The sequence below is a fragment of the Acyrthosiphon pisum genome, chromosome A2 (genome assembly GCF_005508785.2).
Source record: "Acyrthosiphon pisum isolate AL4f chromosome A2, pea_aphid_22Mar2018_4r6ur, whole genome shotgun sequence".
Lineage (NCBI taxonomy): Eukaryota > Metazoa > Arthropoda > Insecta > Hemiptera > Aphididae > Acyrthosiphon > Acyrthosiphon pisum.
In genome coordinates, this window is record NC_042495.1 from 46,566,728 (window position 1) to 46,583,718 (window position 16,991).

General features: G+C 29.9%; 1 protein-coding gene across 4 annotated transcripts in view; it reads left to right on the plus strand.

Annotated features, from left to right (window-relative positions):
* The first annotated feature begins 231 nt into the window (after positions 1-231).
* The window catches only part of LOC100159454 (nicotinamidase), a 26,813-nt gene continuing 10,053 nt past the window's right edge, over positions 232-16,991 (plus strand). The window contains exons 1-9 of one of the 4 annotated variants that reach the window (XM_008187201.3): positions 235-359; positions 442-792; positions 10,055-10,184; positions 10,250-10,306; positions 12,372-12,476; positions 12,565-12,699; positions 12,758-12,886; positions 13,143-13,311; positions 15,983-16,125. In XM_008187201.3, coding sequence (XP_008185423.1) covers positions 758-792; positions 10,055-10,184; positions 10,250-10,306; positions 12,372-12,476; positions 12,565-12,699; positions 12,758-12,886; positions 13,143-13,311; positions 15,983-16,125 — 903 coding nt within the window. In that variant the 5' untranslated portion in view covers positions 235-359; positions 442-757. Of the gene's footprint in view, positions 793-10,054; positions 10,185-10,249; positions 10,307-12,371; positions 12,477-12,564; positions 12,700-12,757; positions 12,887-13,142; positions 13,312-15,982; positions 16,126-16,991 lie in introns of all 4 variants that reach the window. The other 3 variants (XM_029489260.1, XM_029489259.1, XM_029489258.1) reach the window with 3 other exon arrangements.

Below are 16,991 nucleotides of genomic sequence, written 5' to 3' on the forward strand. Positions count from 1 at the left end.
AAAATTGGCGAAAACAAGTGCGGTGACTTGTGAAATTTGTTTTTTTTGGGGGGGAGGGGGTAGACCGCACGTACGCGATAATGTTTTATTATATTTACATTTTAGCGATACCTGTATTTATGTTTATATTATATAAAAGTGTATAGGTAGAATTTGCTTTGCGTCTTTTCAAACGAACGGCAGCCGGTACTCCGTCGTTCTTACTCCGCCCCTCTCCATCCCCACAGCTGTCGAATCGCCGCCGTTGCCTACCGTCGACGCTATACAGCCGAGTTTTCAAGCGAAACGTCCGCGTTGCCATGTGACACATTACACGCGCGTCTAGCCGTCGTCGTCGTCGTCGTCAGTACCAGTTACAGGTTTGCGTGCACTTACGAAATATTGTTATAAACGTCTTATCGATTAGGTTCATAACATTTTTTTCCCTTCTGTGTTTTTCAGATATCTACGAAATCACACACACACACACACACACACACATACATACGTCCATCCGAAATATACAGTGTAGGTACGTGGCGCGCCGTTCGGGTACTCTCGTCGACGGCGAGTCTTTTCGACCGCCGCCGTCCCTAAACACACCGCAACGCAATCGCGGTAAATATAGACATTCGACATTACGACGCGGTCGCGCGGACTACGCGACTACGACCAGCGGGAAATTTGCAACACCGTGGACGCACATCACTCGCCAGCTATTATCCGCTTAACTGATCGACGTTCAAGCATACACGCCGAACGCGTGGCCGGCACCATTATGGACGCTTGCTTTAGCGCCTTCGACAAGGACGGGTAAAATATTACATATTTAACAGTGTGCTGTCCATTTATTGTGTAATTTGGAATTATTAATGTAATATGGAATTTTTTTCCTCCATAAAATGAACCCCTATTAATTTTCCTGCACCCCCATAGACCCTCTGCACGTTTCGTAATAATAGGAAAAAATATTCACTATACAACATATTCCTATCATAAAAATCAGTGGAAGACATAAACGCAAAAATGAGATAAAAAAAAAAACCCCAAAATTCTAGATATCTGTGTGCCACGGACAACGTTTAATCGATATTTATTTAGAACTATATATTATAACTATTTTAATAATTTATTATTGACAATTTTTTATAAGATCGAAAAAATCAACCGATTTATTAAAATTATGATTTTATGATTAAAATCTATTAATTTCTATTATATTTATTGACAATTTTTTGTAAGATCAACATATTGAAATAACTACTAATATAAAATATTAATTTTGGCGCTTCTGTCATATATGTTTGGTTTAATAGGCATATAATATTAGATTGGCGCTTATTTCCTACAAATTATGGCGCAAATGATATGTAATTTTTGTACCTTTGGCGCCTATGTCATATAGTCATAAGAATAGGATGGAAAAAGCTTCTCAAAATGATTAGTCTCGCACAGGATACTCAACTCTGCATACTAAAAACGTGTGGTTTTCAAAAATGTAGTGTCCCTCGTTTTTTTATCTAGCGTGCGTCATAGTATATTTAATAACTAGTAATTATATTTATTATAATTTGTTATCATTTAGTCTTCACCGAAGTAAAGATAGTTATTGTGATAGAAACTTGTACTAGAAAATCGTTGGTCCAAACATCCCACATGGCGCACCGGGATAATGAACCGTATAATATATTATATCATGATGCAAATATTTACCAGTGTGCTTTTTTTTTTTAATTCGAATGAATGTATTACCTATTAGCTATTAGGTGTTCGGTAGTAACTTAACGCAAATTACAAATATTAATGTAACGAAATTACTTTTACAGAAACTGTAACGCTGTAATTTCATTATATTATTTTATTTAAATTAACACAATTTATTGTAACGAAATTACTTTTCAAAAGTAATATTTATGGAATAACATGTTCTTTTCCACATTATCAAAATAAAGTATGAATTATTTACTCTTTGATGTAGAACGTGTTAAGTACTAAAAATAAGGGCTAGGATATTCGAGAAAAATTAAAAATCAATAAAATTTATTTACGATTTTGAAAGTCTTAGATAATAATCAACAATATTATAAAAGATCCCAAGAATTAATACTTATACATTTTGTTCATGTATAATATTAAGTCATCGACAATGTATCTACATTGCTACATAATGATCATCAATGTTAAACCTATGTTCTATACAATTTATATAATAATTAATAGTATACCGCTACTACTTATTAGTCGTTCTTAACCGATTTTGTAATTAATTCATGTCGAGTATCGGGAATGTAATTCAAATAAAATTATTTAATGTAACGACTAACGTAATCTTATTACTTTTAAAAAGTAACTTACCCAACACCATTGATTGTTAGTATCTTAACCGTGATCCTTAAAACTCCTTAGTCCTTACTATTTATGATTACGAATAATAATAGTTTCATTGATAAATGTCAGCCTTATGATTTTCTAGGGTAAGTGGGTAACCATAATGATTCGTAACATATTTTATTGTTCATGTGCTAACAAAATATTATCAATGGACGTCATTATTTCAAAATAATATGATTTATTCTATATACTATATAACAGAAACAGCTGTAGTATATTCTAAATAATTTAATCACTATAGATACCTATTTATTTAATTAAATATTTGTATTGTAACATACGAACAAATTAATTATTTTAATTATATCTCAATGCAATTTGGATAAATTATTAAAAGGGGCCTAGTGGGCGCGGTGGTTAGCCGCAGTCACCAATGTGTTCTGCGGTAAAGCATCGTTTGTCGTCGCTAGCTCCTGGATGGGTGACCACCGGATTTTTAGTTAGTAGCAGGGCCTCGCTATGGCATTGATTTAAGGAGAATTATTTAGGCAATTTCTAATCTCGTCGTCGCCACAGATCTATGTGTAAATGATTTAATGATTATTAGTGTGTGTGGCGTCCATGCGGGTCAATTGTAGCGGTACGGAGGGTTCTCGCACGCACATGTCAGTATGTAATATTGTGATCATAAAAAAATGTTTATTATTCACTCAAACATACGATTCTAATTCCTACAATACGTCGCAACGATTACCTCGATTTGTATTCTGACAAAATATTCTTTTTTTCCACAACATGTACAGGGAGGGATCGATCGAGGCACATTTTTAAAATTGTATTTAGTTAATTAAATATTTAAGTTGGAAATTCTGAATTTTTTTGAATTTTTTACAATTTTTATTAGGTACAATTAGAATAACAAAAAATAAAAATGTCGCTCGATCGTTTCTTTGTATATATTACGGACAATCCGAATATTTTTTCAGAATGATAACCGTGATAATTGTCGACACGTATCGTTGGAATTAGAAACAGTAATTTTTGACAAAAAAAGACGTGGTAGTGAGGGCTCCTTCTATGCGACTAATCCTCGTCCCACATACCCACACATACGTTCCTCAACCAACCGTATCCCCTCCCCTCCACATACACACACAAAATGCTAATGAATGATGACCATAGTTGCCGATGCCTGATGCATAAGATCAAAAAAATAAATTTATAAAGACATTTCAACTATTTATATTCAATACTATAATAATGTAGGTACCTAATAAATTTTTTTAAAAAAACGACAACAATAATAAGGGTTAATAACTTAATTTTATGTATAATAAACGTTGCTATTGTTGGTGTTGATATTATTATAGAATATAGTTTATTATTTACTAACATATATAGCAGTATTTTTTAAGAAATTCACATTTGAAATAGATATCTACGTCAAATAAAATCGGGGCCGACTACTGTTTTGCAAGTGATAATATTATAATATAAACCGAACTATAGTACCTACCAAATAACCGTTAAGGTGTGGTGTGCGACCACGACAATTTATAAGCAAAAGCTGAAATTTATTAAAAATTAAAACGTATCGGTATTATAATATTATAGTAATCGTATATTGGTATAAATATAGGTAGCTACTGGCTACTCAACAATATATGTCATATTAATTTATTATTTATTATATTGTTTTGAACGGACATTGCGATCTCTCGTGGTGTTGTATAGTTGGTATACGTTACCTACTTATTACCGGTTATTTGGGCGGCTGCGAATTCTTATTTTTTAAGACATGCAAATTGTCGAAATTTTAAGTTTTATCTTAGGAATTTGCGTCTTTTTCTTCATTATTGTCTCACCTATCTGCAGGCTATCATTTTTACAATAACTCATCCGCTCCCACAAATACTCTTCACGCAACACGCGGTGGCGTTAATTACGTCCCGCCTTTTTTTTAAACATAATATATTTCACGTATTGTATTCCCCGTGCCCTTTACCTATATTCGTACATAATATACATTATATTGAGCCATTGTAATATTCAAGGATTTACGGTCACATATTATAATATTCTGACTGAAAAGAGCACACCTATAACTTACGCACAATATGTTCCTATACCTGCACTTTGTATAGTTGTGTAGTATACATACTGTTATTAGTTTATTACTTATTTTATGTTAGGTATAGTATATCGTTAATGTGTAGAGTTTGTATATGATTGTATATCTAATATCTTGTATAATATAATATAGTTACGACACGTGTCCTATACGTATATATATATATTGCGTTATTATTCAGCTTGGCATATTAGATATTTAATTGTATTTCAGATTGTGTCGATAGTGATTATATTTATTTATTTTAGAGTTTTAGACGATAGACCTATTCATCACAATGTGCGTCACCGAGCTGGTCGATCCTAATATACTATGCATATACCTAAGTAATGAACTAACTATACTTAGTAATAACGGCCAGTACCTAATAATGAAAATTATGATATCATGTAGATGTTATATTTTTTTACAATACTATGTAATATGTATACCTATGTTAGTAGGTTTCCTAGATATATAGAGATATAATCCTTGTATTGAACATAATAATGATTCAATTTACTAAATAAAGTAGGATGATAATATAGTTACTTTTACAGTACTCGTTATTTTAGCTGGTAGTCTACAGAAATGTCTGAGGTGAAAATGCTTTAACCGAGAATTCTCCTGTTGAAATTATCCAAGGTTAAAAATGTCCGTGATAAAATAATACAATTATCTGAAATCAAAAAAATTAGAGTGTCGAAATTGAAAAAAAGAGCAACATAAATTAGTTTATAAGTTTTTATTAATTAGTTAAATTAGGTCAAAGAGATATTGGATAACATCAAGCTGAAAAAAATGAATGTAATCTTCAAAAAAAAATTTTAAAAAATATGAAAGAAGTTTGGACAATATTTTTAAATGTTTATTATTGATCTTTATACATTTTACGTAGGTACCTAGTATTTAATACTTAATACCTAATATTTAATCATCTGATTTTTTTTTTGACAACCAAAAAACGTATTTTAAATATTATAAGTAATAATAAAGTAGTAGCCAGTCAGTAAGGAAAGACGATTTTTAATAATATTAATTATCGCACTTTTTTTATTATTTATTAGTAGATATTTTATTTTTATTTAACTATAATTAAAGTAAACATGTAGGTAAGTCTTCATATTTGTATATTATTATAGTATTTACAGTATACATGCAAAGTATTTAAAGCATTCACAGTATTACGATACTCTAAAAACTATTGAACCTTGAGGTGTATCGATTCCACATTGTACCTACCTATAATTTCTTGGCAACAGCTTTAATATAAATACTATTTATAGTATAGGTGAGGTTAATCAATGCTTCACGAGTTTCTTTAAGGGTGGTAAATAAAACACTAACAATTAAACGATTCTTTTAAAAATAAGGGATTATAATTATATGACTACTTATATAAAATTATATAATAAGTAATGTTTTTTATCAAGAAATTATATATTATGTACCTACCATTGTATACCTAATTATTTACAAATGTCAAATCTTTTGTGTGTAAACGTCATTTAGCTTAAAAAAAGGTAATACAACATTTTTGAAGTTTTAGTACCTACTATGTAGTTATTTGAATATAACATTGGAGTGTATTAACAAGACAAATATTTAAGTCTAAAGCCATGTTACGAATTTAAAAATAATCTGATTAAAGCATTTTATGTTTACCCGAAACCAGGTCTAGATTTTTGTTAAAACCACGCTTGCTTCCAAATTTCTTCATTGTTATTTGATATTTTTAGACATTTTCTTAAAATATGCTGGAAAAATTGAAAAACTACATAAAATGTGGTTTTAAAAATAACAATTTGATCTCAAATTAGATTGCTATAGGTATGTTTAGTAATTTACACTGAAATTCGGGCCTCGTTCACGTTTAATTTAATTTTGCCAATAGTTTATATTCTATATAATATGAGATAATATATTTTATATACTGACTATATTTAATCTATCTATAGTTTTTTTAGATTCTGAGCGGAGCGAGGAAGCTATTGGTTTTACAATGGAGTTTATTTATTTATTTTTTTTTATATATACTGTATACAAAATTTCTACCAAAAGAAGTGCTTCGATTTCAACATATAGTACCTTTTAGAAAATTGGATCAAGATGGTACTTTAAAGACGTAATTTTTCGATTTTCTCAATAGTTATTTAATGCCACTGGAAAAACCACCGAAAAATTACGAAAAAACACTAAACATTGGATTTTAATTTCTAACGCTTTGTTTATCACCATAGAAACGAATAATAAATTATAATAATATTATAATATTAATTCAACTTACATGATAAAATAAATAATAACAATATATAAAATATCCAGACTGACAAACCGTCTCCGCTCAGAATCGTTTTTCTTATACAGTGATATTATACCATTGAATTCAATTCTAATACAATCCATTATACAATGACCCACTTGTAATCTACTGTACAGCAGAGCGACATCCACTTACCTGTTTTTATATTTCAATATTTGTTATACGATCTATAATTGTTATTATATTTACATTAAGTATAAGTGATGTTAGTATTTAATGATATGTGGTCTTGGAGGAAAAATCCATCTATTGATGCGGAACTTCACGGTGGTTGGGAATGATCCCGATTTAATCTATATAAATATTAATTGTGTATGAACAGTTTGATTATAAATTCATAAACGTTAACGCGGTGAATTGTTTGGTGTGTGTTCCAGTCTTAAACTATTTAATTGATAAATTATATAAAAACAATTGTGATGTACTGATGTATCATATATGTGCCATTATCAGATCATATTGTGAAAAATTAGAAAAATATTACAGTGATATATATTTTTAGGGTTCCGTACGGTAAAACGGGGCCCTATTACTAAGGCTCCACCATGGCTGTATCTCATGAACCATGAAAGTTAGAAAGTTGAAATTTTCACAGATTATGTATTTCTGCTGCCGCTATAACAACAAATACTAAAAATCTCAGAATATATAATATAAGCAGTGTTGCCAACATGTTTATGGCTGATGATGGAACGGAACCCTTCGTGCGCGAGTCTAACTCGCACTTTCCCGTTTTTTTTTTTTATTTAAATATATATTTACAATTTATTATATGACAGTCGACAAGGTATAATAAGTAAGTGTGGTGACATAAAATAATAATAAATGTAGAGTATGAGGGCCCCTAGCAGTGCCACCTGACAAGAAATAACAATGATATACTTAGCTTATCTTCGAAAAAAATATTACTATTTTTACTATTATTGAAGACAGATGTATTGGCAAATGGACATTTCCCTCCCGACTGATTTCGGTCTAGTAGGTCATCCCCCCACCCCCTGATATATTTTTATGAGGACGTTTCCCCTTAGGATAGTCGAATTGCACTTATTACCTGAAAAGAAATGGTCGAATTGCACTTAGGTTCAAAAAAGGTAATGGTCGAACTACACTCGTTCAAAAAAAGGAGTAACATTTAAGGTCACTATGCGACGTTCACGTTTATTATTATAATAATATTTGATGATTTAAAAAAAGAATAAATAAATTATATATATATTATATATATTATTAGGTACGTACCACAAAAATTATCATAACTAGTTTAAAAAAAGAATCATATCATTATGACAATAATAGTATTTGATGATTTAATATATTATGTATATTATATAATATTGTATTAACATAATGGACAATGGTATGTATAAAACAATCATTTTTAACTACGCCAATGATTAAAATCATTGTCAATCCTAAGCCTGTAAGTGGGAAGGTAAATTAATGTTTTATAAACGTTTAACCTCTTCAAATGCATGATATTTTTGTTGAGACCAAGTGGAGTTCGACCACTACCTGTTTTTTACCCGAAAGAAGTTCAACCATTACCTTTTTCACCCAAGTGCAGTTCGACTAAAATAAGTGCAATTCGACCATACCCCCATTTTTCAAAAAAGTTTATTATTGACTAATAATATTGGATTTAATAATATTATACTATTTATTATTTAATATAAATTTTTTTTTTTCAATAAAATATAAAATATATAAAAAAAAAAAATATTATTTTCATAAATATTATAGATTATAACTGTATAGTTTGATTTGAACTGAACTACTTGAAACAATAAACATTTTTAAAAAAATAAGAATAAAATATAATATAATTAGTAATTAATAAAAATGGGCAAAAATGATACATTTTGTTAAAAAAAACATTTGATTTTTGATTCTTTTGTTAGTTCCAAACACATATTTCTTAGCCTTTGTTCATAATATTTATATATTTTTTTGTTAAAACTGTACCAGTTTCGATATTTAACAATTTAATAATAATTGTTTGTGAATTTGTTTCAAGTAGTTCAGTTGATCAAAAATATGCATCTACCAATAATTTATTATATTTATGAAAATATTTGAAAACATTAGACAATAAGCAAAAAAATAATTTCTTATTAAGTATTAATATAATATTATTAAACAGTAAAGTTTTTAAAAAAAATGGGGGGGGGGTAAATGTACAAAATAATTATCCCGTTATAAATGTACTGGGATTTTAACTTTTTAAGTAGGTATTGAGCGTTTATGTTCGTGTAATGAATTGGGTCAAATTAGTTATATAACTAATTGTTATATCGACGCGTGACGTCAGGAAACCCGAATGAATAATTATTCAGTATATATATATTATGTTTTGAATACTTACATTGTAGTCTACTAGTCTACCTCTACATCACCAAAGTCGTGCGCACAAGGCGTCACGGGTCGTATAGGTACGCGGAGAAGTGAGCAGAATAAAATATTATACCTATAATACTATACTAGCTGGGCTCTAATTCTATATATCACTGGAGTGGTGGAGTCTCAAACACTTACCTACTTACACAATTGTTGACCCTAAAACTCCGAAAAAAAAGCATTCAAGGAAAGCTCAGAAATCAAAATTTACCAGGCTATATAATATATATATCATGTATGTGGTATGCGTGCACTGTGCAAATATGAACTTTTAATATTCCTTCTAGAGATTACTCAGGCGTGTAAAACAAGTTATTAATTCGAAACTTATTTTACCATATTATCAAATTAAAAATAAAAATATAATTTAAAATTGGACATTATCTAATAATGTAATTAATTGAATCAATATATGGAAAAATTAAACACATTTACAGTAAATTGTTAGGTCCTAAGATTGAAGTCCTATACCTATATTTATGTGGATTCATTGGCGTTGTATATGTAGTCGGGTGGACTGTGGAATGTGGACACCTATAATCTATAGTTTATACAAATACAGTACATTAAATAAAATTAAATAAGTATTGTTTCCGTCTTACTAACGCACAATATAGCAATTGCAGTTTAGAAGAATTAATTTACTCTGTTTTTTTTATATTAGATTGCATTTCCTTATCGTCAAATTGAAAGGTAGGTAATGTTATTCAGGGCACTATGTATGATTTTTATTAATATTTTAGTTTTGAAGCAAGTTATGAACATTTTAAAACTCCCTTGTAATTGTACACTGGGGGTTCGGTGTCTCCTTAATATTAGTCATTAGACCATGACTATGGACAAAAATGTCGAAATTGATTGATGGGGAGCTATTTTCAGGTGTACGCCCTTTACAATCTATGTTTTTTTTACAGCGATGGTTTTTTGAACATTGAAGAGTTCGATGGCATCTGCAAAGGGCTCTTCCGCAACGACCGCGGAATTGTGTACAGTCTTGATGTCCACACCCTCAAACATATATTTAACATATTCGATACGAAAAAGGTATATAAGACGGATTAGGGATTAGGTAAATGATTATTTAATAAATTTATTATCTTTGATTTCAGGACGGTTTGATCGATCGACAAGAATTTACTATGTGTTGGAACAAGTGGATTAAGACTGTAAGTATGACGATGAATGAAGATTTTAGATAATGACCTAATCGAATAAATATACAACTATTGTAAAAATGTTTATTATATACATCATATAAAAAATTTCGAACATATATTATAGCCATATCTATGTAATATTGTAATGTATGTACTGTTATCACTTATACCTATAATGTATCATGTATATTGAATATGTATTGCAATTTCAATTTATGGATACTAACCATTGATTATATAAATACTAATATCGATGGTACTACCTAACACAGTAACTAAAAAGAAACATCACTATTTAAGATTTAAACAATTTTTTTTTAAATGTTCTATATTAATCAACGACGATTTTTCAATACAGGGGGTAATGTAATTAGTAATTACTCACAGTTGTTACAACTTACAATGCAGATTAGTTTGAAAAATATATTTTTATATTTTAATTATTTATTATATTTTTAGTTATAATTATAATTGGCAACAAAATACTATTTTATATTTATTTTTTCCAGTCTAATGATTTCAGATGATTAGTTGAGGTATTTAATTTCAACTTCTGTCAATTCTTTTTTAAAATTTATTTTGGTTATAGTTAATCCGTTAATACGTACTTATATTATATTTATACACCTTCTCGTATATATATATATATAATATATTCATAGTTCATACGTTTACTATTTTACTACAGTTGAAACTTGATAAATATCAAACGAAAAATAACAATAATAATACATGGTAAATGGTGGGGGGGGGTTCAGTCCTCCCTCCTTCGAACGCCACCAGGGATCGAAACTGGTTTAATCGGTTTTCTGAAAAACCAGTTAAAACCACGGTTTTTTCATATTTCAACACCGTAACCGGAACCGAAAGCAAAAGCTTTAAAATACCGGTTAATAAACCGTAACTGAAACCTAATCTCTTAAAAAACCGTTAAGAAAACCTAAACCGAAACCATACAATATTGAAAAACTATTCTTGAAACCGATTGAAATTTAAAACTTATCGGTTTCTTCGAATTTTTGTAAAGTTAATTACCTACCTATATTATTTATAATTCTAGTTAAAACGAGTATTTTTATGCGAAGAAAAAATTTTGTTTGAATACCGATAATATAACTGATTATTACGAAATACTAATAGGCAATACGAATATTATTTTATTTATATTTTATTATACCATTACTCAATGATTCAAAATTAAAATACAAATATCACAATTTATTGTTATTTTTTCGCCCCTATATATGCGGCTATGCACGTCTGTATTGTTGTTATTTGATGTATTTGTGTATATTATTATTATTTATTAATGTTATTACAATTGTTTCGTATAATTCGACTGATCCGCGTCCGCCCCGCAGTCATCAATTGCTTATGTCATTCTCCTCAGAAACTTCTGGATTACAATGTGTGTACCAAATCTTATAACGTATTCAAGAATCTTAACAGTAAAACTTTTTAAATAACAATATTTTCAATAGTCCAATACTCATTTTTTAGTATCTATTTAAATTAATATTTTATTAAAATATCATAAGCATTAATCACAAAACAAGAGTTTTATTATATTGTAATATAGTGTGATGTTATTGTAAATTACAATTAAATATTAATATAATCGAATAATGATCTCAACCATATGTTGTATGCAAAAGTAGGTACAATATATATTAAAGTTAACAACACAAAATTATTCCAGCCCTAAAAAGTAAATAGTAAATAGATAGTAAAAATCGGGTCTGCAGTTATTCGGTAAAGAAAAAAAATTATCAAAAACCATTCCAAAAACCAAAACCGAAAATTTTCAAAAACGATTCTTGATACCGATGAATTTGAAAAACCATTTTTGAAACCGAAACCAAAACCAAAAAATTTGAAAAACCTATCTTAAAACCTAAACCAAAACCATAAAATGTAGAAAATCGTTTTCAAAAACCGAAACCGTAACCGTTAAAATTTTAAATGGTTTCGATCGCTGTACGCCACTGATATTAATAACCTCATAGGACCTATTCTCACATAGCTAGATATGACTCTGGTTTTGGTATAGACGGCAACTTAATTTATATTGCAGATTATAAGACCCGTTAACATATTCCTCATTATCGACGTCCAAAACGATTTCATATCCGGTTCATTGAACATTAGCAATTGCTCTGCGCAACAGAATGGATTGGAGGTAAAAAGTATTACATACCTACTTGAATAATAATAACTTTCTCGTTGGACATTTTTTTTTTAAACTATTTGATGCTATTTTTATCCAGGTTATCGAGCCCATCAACCATCTGTTGGACACTGTGAATTTCGATTCTGTATTTTATTCGTTCGACTGGCACCCAATCGATCACATATCGTTCATCGAGAACTTGTCTTTGCGCCCACTAGACTCGTCGTCCCCGGTAATAAAAATAACAACGAATACCGGTTTAATAATTACAATCATGTTTGTTTAAATAGATTAAAGCTAACAACGCACAGTTATACGACACCGTGGTCTTCGAGGGATCGCCGAAGATAAAACAACGTTTGTGGCCAAAACACTGTGTCCAAGACTCGTGGGGTGCTCAGCTCTATAAAGACTTAAAGGTACGTCCTTTATATAGGTACAGTGAAACTTTCATACAACGGAATTTTTTTATTTATCGAAATCAACAATGATAAAATTAGAACCAAATTTATATAATTATATTTAATGAATTTTTCTATAGAACAATTTTTATTATTTCGCCCATAGGCTTTGTAATACCTATGGAAGTTTTAGTGTATTTATATAATATATTATAATTGCTAAATCCGAGAGACTTACAATGTGCGTAAAACCCGTTGTGCTTATTTTATAAAGGTGGTGGACAACGCAGTGAAAATATATAAAGGAACGATATCGGACGTGGATTCGTATTCGGTGTTTTGGGACAACAAAAAATTAACTCAGACCACATTAGGCACACAGTTGGCTAAGTTGAACGCGACCGACATTTACGTGTGCGGATTGGCGTACGACGTTTGCGTCGGTAATATTAACAGTATATTATCTATGTGTAATAAGTTCAACTACGCAGTTGTCGGTGGCGAAACGAAAGTAAAATCGATCCATAATGATAATATAATATATATTAGGTATCCATATATGTATTGGCATAAGGCGTTACAGGCGCAGATTCAGGGGGGGGCTATGGGTGCTCGGACACCCCCTGTCGCCTAAGCCACTAATAAAATAAATTTGTATAATAATCTAAAATATAAAGGCGAAACCATTTTTTTTTAAATGTTTTAATTTTAGATTCTGAGCGGAGCGAGGAAGCTATTGTTTTTACAATGGTGTTTATTTTTTTTTTTTTTTTATATCCTGTGTACAATATTTCTTCCAGAAGGAGTGTTTTGATTTCAACATATAGTACCTTATATTTTAGCAAATTGGATCAAGATGGTACTTTAGAGAGGTCATTTTTCGATTTTCTCAATAATTATTTAATGCCACGGGAAAAACCACCTGAAAATTACGAAAAATCGCTAAAAATGGGATTTTAATTTCTAACGCTTTGTTTATCACCATAGAAACGAATAAAAAAATATAATATTTTAATATTAATTCAACTTACATGATAAATAATAATTAATAACAAAATATAAAATATCCAGACTGACAAACCGTCTCCGCTCAGAATCGTTTTTCTTATACAATGATATTATATCATTGAATTCAAGTCTAATACAACCATTATACAATGACCCACTTGTAATCTACTGTACAACAGAGCGACATCCACTTACCTGCTTTTTTTTTCTTTGTTTTTGTCATCACCGTATTTGGGGCAGTACAACTGCTTCGATTTTCTTCAACAGTATCTCAATCGATGGGAAAGTGAATCTAGTTGGTTTATTCAGAAGGTCAAAATTTAAAATTGCAATAGTTTTAAAAGCGCCGGGAAAACTAAAATAAAAATTAAGGAAAACGGGATTTTTAAGAAAAATCGGTTTTCGACGAAATCAATTCTGGTTTTTGGTGTAACTCTAAAACAAATAAACAGATACATGAAATGTTCACTATGAATGTTTATATTAGCATTTTCTATACACGATACAATTTTCAAAATATTTTGATTTGTTTTGAACATTTTTAGTTTCCAATTTTATAAGTATTTTTTTCTATGAATGTCAATAACATTTTAAAGTTTGAAAATGTATTATATATTTTTATAATGGCAGCTGAAAAATTTTAAAAATGCAGTCACAATTTTTTCTTATAAGCATTTAAAGTTCAAATGTTGACAAAATACATAAAAATCATGAAAATGTGCAAATTATTTTGAGTTAGAAATTCATAGAAATTTTTATTTTTGAATCTAAAATTAGAAAATTTAATACAAGATTCCTCATTAGTACTTAGTCCTTATGTCTTCCTTCATCAAAAAAAAATATCTACCGGAAAGTTAAATTAAATTTTTACATTGTTGCATATTTGTTGGATTTCTCATGTAGGCATGAGTAGGCATGTAGCGATTTTCTTGTAATTCAAACACGAATACTTGTAGATGTACCTAAAATTTACATCATATATTATAACATCTTATCAATTCCCATACTTGATAAAATGTACAAAATATTTTGAGCCGTTTTGAGCTGTTTACGGACATTTTAAATTTTAAACGCTCAGAACCGTTTTTCTTATACAATGATATTGTATCATTGAATTCAAATTTAACATCATCCATTACAGACTATACAGTGATCCAATTGTAACCTACTGTAAAGCAGAGCGACACCCACTTGCCCACCTTTCTTTTTGAGCACCCCCTGTTAAAATCTTCTGGATCCGCGCCTGAGGCGTTAATCTAATTAATATATTATCATCCTAGGTAGGTATTACCTATGAGCGGGTTTACGCGACTAGCCACTGTAGTGTCAATAACCTTGTAGATTTGCGGATTTAAATTAATCAATCATTTCATATAATAAACTTAAAAAATACTCTTAACCAGATCTGTAAAATATTCCTATATAAACATGCTTATGATGATCCACCACTCGGAGTGGATCACCATTAATTCGTTATTTCGATACCTACATAAGATTGGACTAACTTAACATATTTATTTGTACATAATTTTGTATAGTGGTTGCATTTCGATTTATTTAAAATTTGTCAAATTTATGACTGCTCGGTTTTTATATTCCACATCACTATCACAAACACTATATTATGTATATTATGCATTTATGTCTAACAAGTTATACATCCTATAATGCATCGCTCTATTTGTTAATTGATGTAATTTTGTGAAACGGTCAGCTCGAATGTTAATATTTAGGTGAGTTATGTCTGGTAATGATTGTATGCTCAGAACATTTAAAATTTTTCATCAGACTAAAAACTAGAGTTATGCTGTCACTGCTACTCCTTCCAAATAACGCATCTGACCCTGTGTGTACATTTTACAACAGACAATGCTTACCTAAATAATACAATTTATTTTTAGCTATTAATGATACGTTATAAGTTACGTCTACTTCCGTTTCGCCACTGATCGTCATTGTCATTTGTATATTTGTAATGACTATAATCGTTATTAATCATTGTGGCCGTTTCATAACGCATGACGATTTTTTATTGTTGTATGACTTGAATCTGTGTGTCGTTATTATAGTTGTTTCCGGTTTTGGGGACTTTTTTTTTTATTTCAGGCGCGACCGCAGCGGATGCGTTGTCCATCGGATACCGAACGATATTAATCGATGACTGTTGCCGTGGCGTCGATTTGAACGACATTGAAAAAACCAAAAACAATGTTGTCAAAAATCATGGTGTCATTGTTCAGTCAAACGAGGTGAATAATTTTAATAATTTTTAAAATTGTATAAAAAGCAAACAAGCAAGCAAATATAATAATTTATGGAATTAAATGGGATCGGCGATCAGCTATATGCTGACAAGTGACAGTCCATATATGCAGGAACAATGTACACAGGACCATGGTCGTATTTCCAAGGATCTAATGTTCTAATGTTCTAATTTCTAATATAATATACTAATATTCAGTGGCGTATTTAGGAATTTTGATAGGGGGGATGAAATATATAATAATAGGTACACTCAATAAATACTAATATAAAATACATTTTTAAAAGCCCCTAACTTGTTGAGATTGGTGTGGATCAAGGTGAAATAAGAATTAACACAAATTGTTTAGTACCTAATAGCGTTTATTATAAATTCATATTAACGAAAATCCCGTGTTTAATACGATAAACAAAAAAAATTGCTTTATAATACAAACAAAATCCCGTTTTCTATTTTTTTGGATGCTCAGTTCATCGATAACCTTATATGGCATGATTATTGTATTGATCGGTCATCGGTGACGTGCAAATTAAGCCAACACATTAAAGGACTTTATTACAATATAGTTAAACTAATGTTAAACCGCGGAATTCGACTGGTAAAATCAGTTGGTTAAGCGTAACCGAGGCAGGGACTGGAACTTTGATGATTTTTACGGTTCCGGTTCCTATTCGGTTCCTAGTAAAACTAAAATTTTGGTTTCGATTCCCAGAAAAACTAACATTTAGTTTCGGTTTTTTTCGGTTCTTAAAAATAAAAAAATTGTTACCTGATTTGGTTTTTTACTTATGTAAAAAATGTGTCAGGAAAAGTATCGGTTCCGGTAAGTTCTGGTTTTTAATTAATTTAATA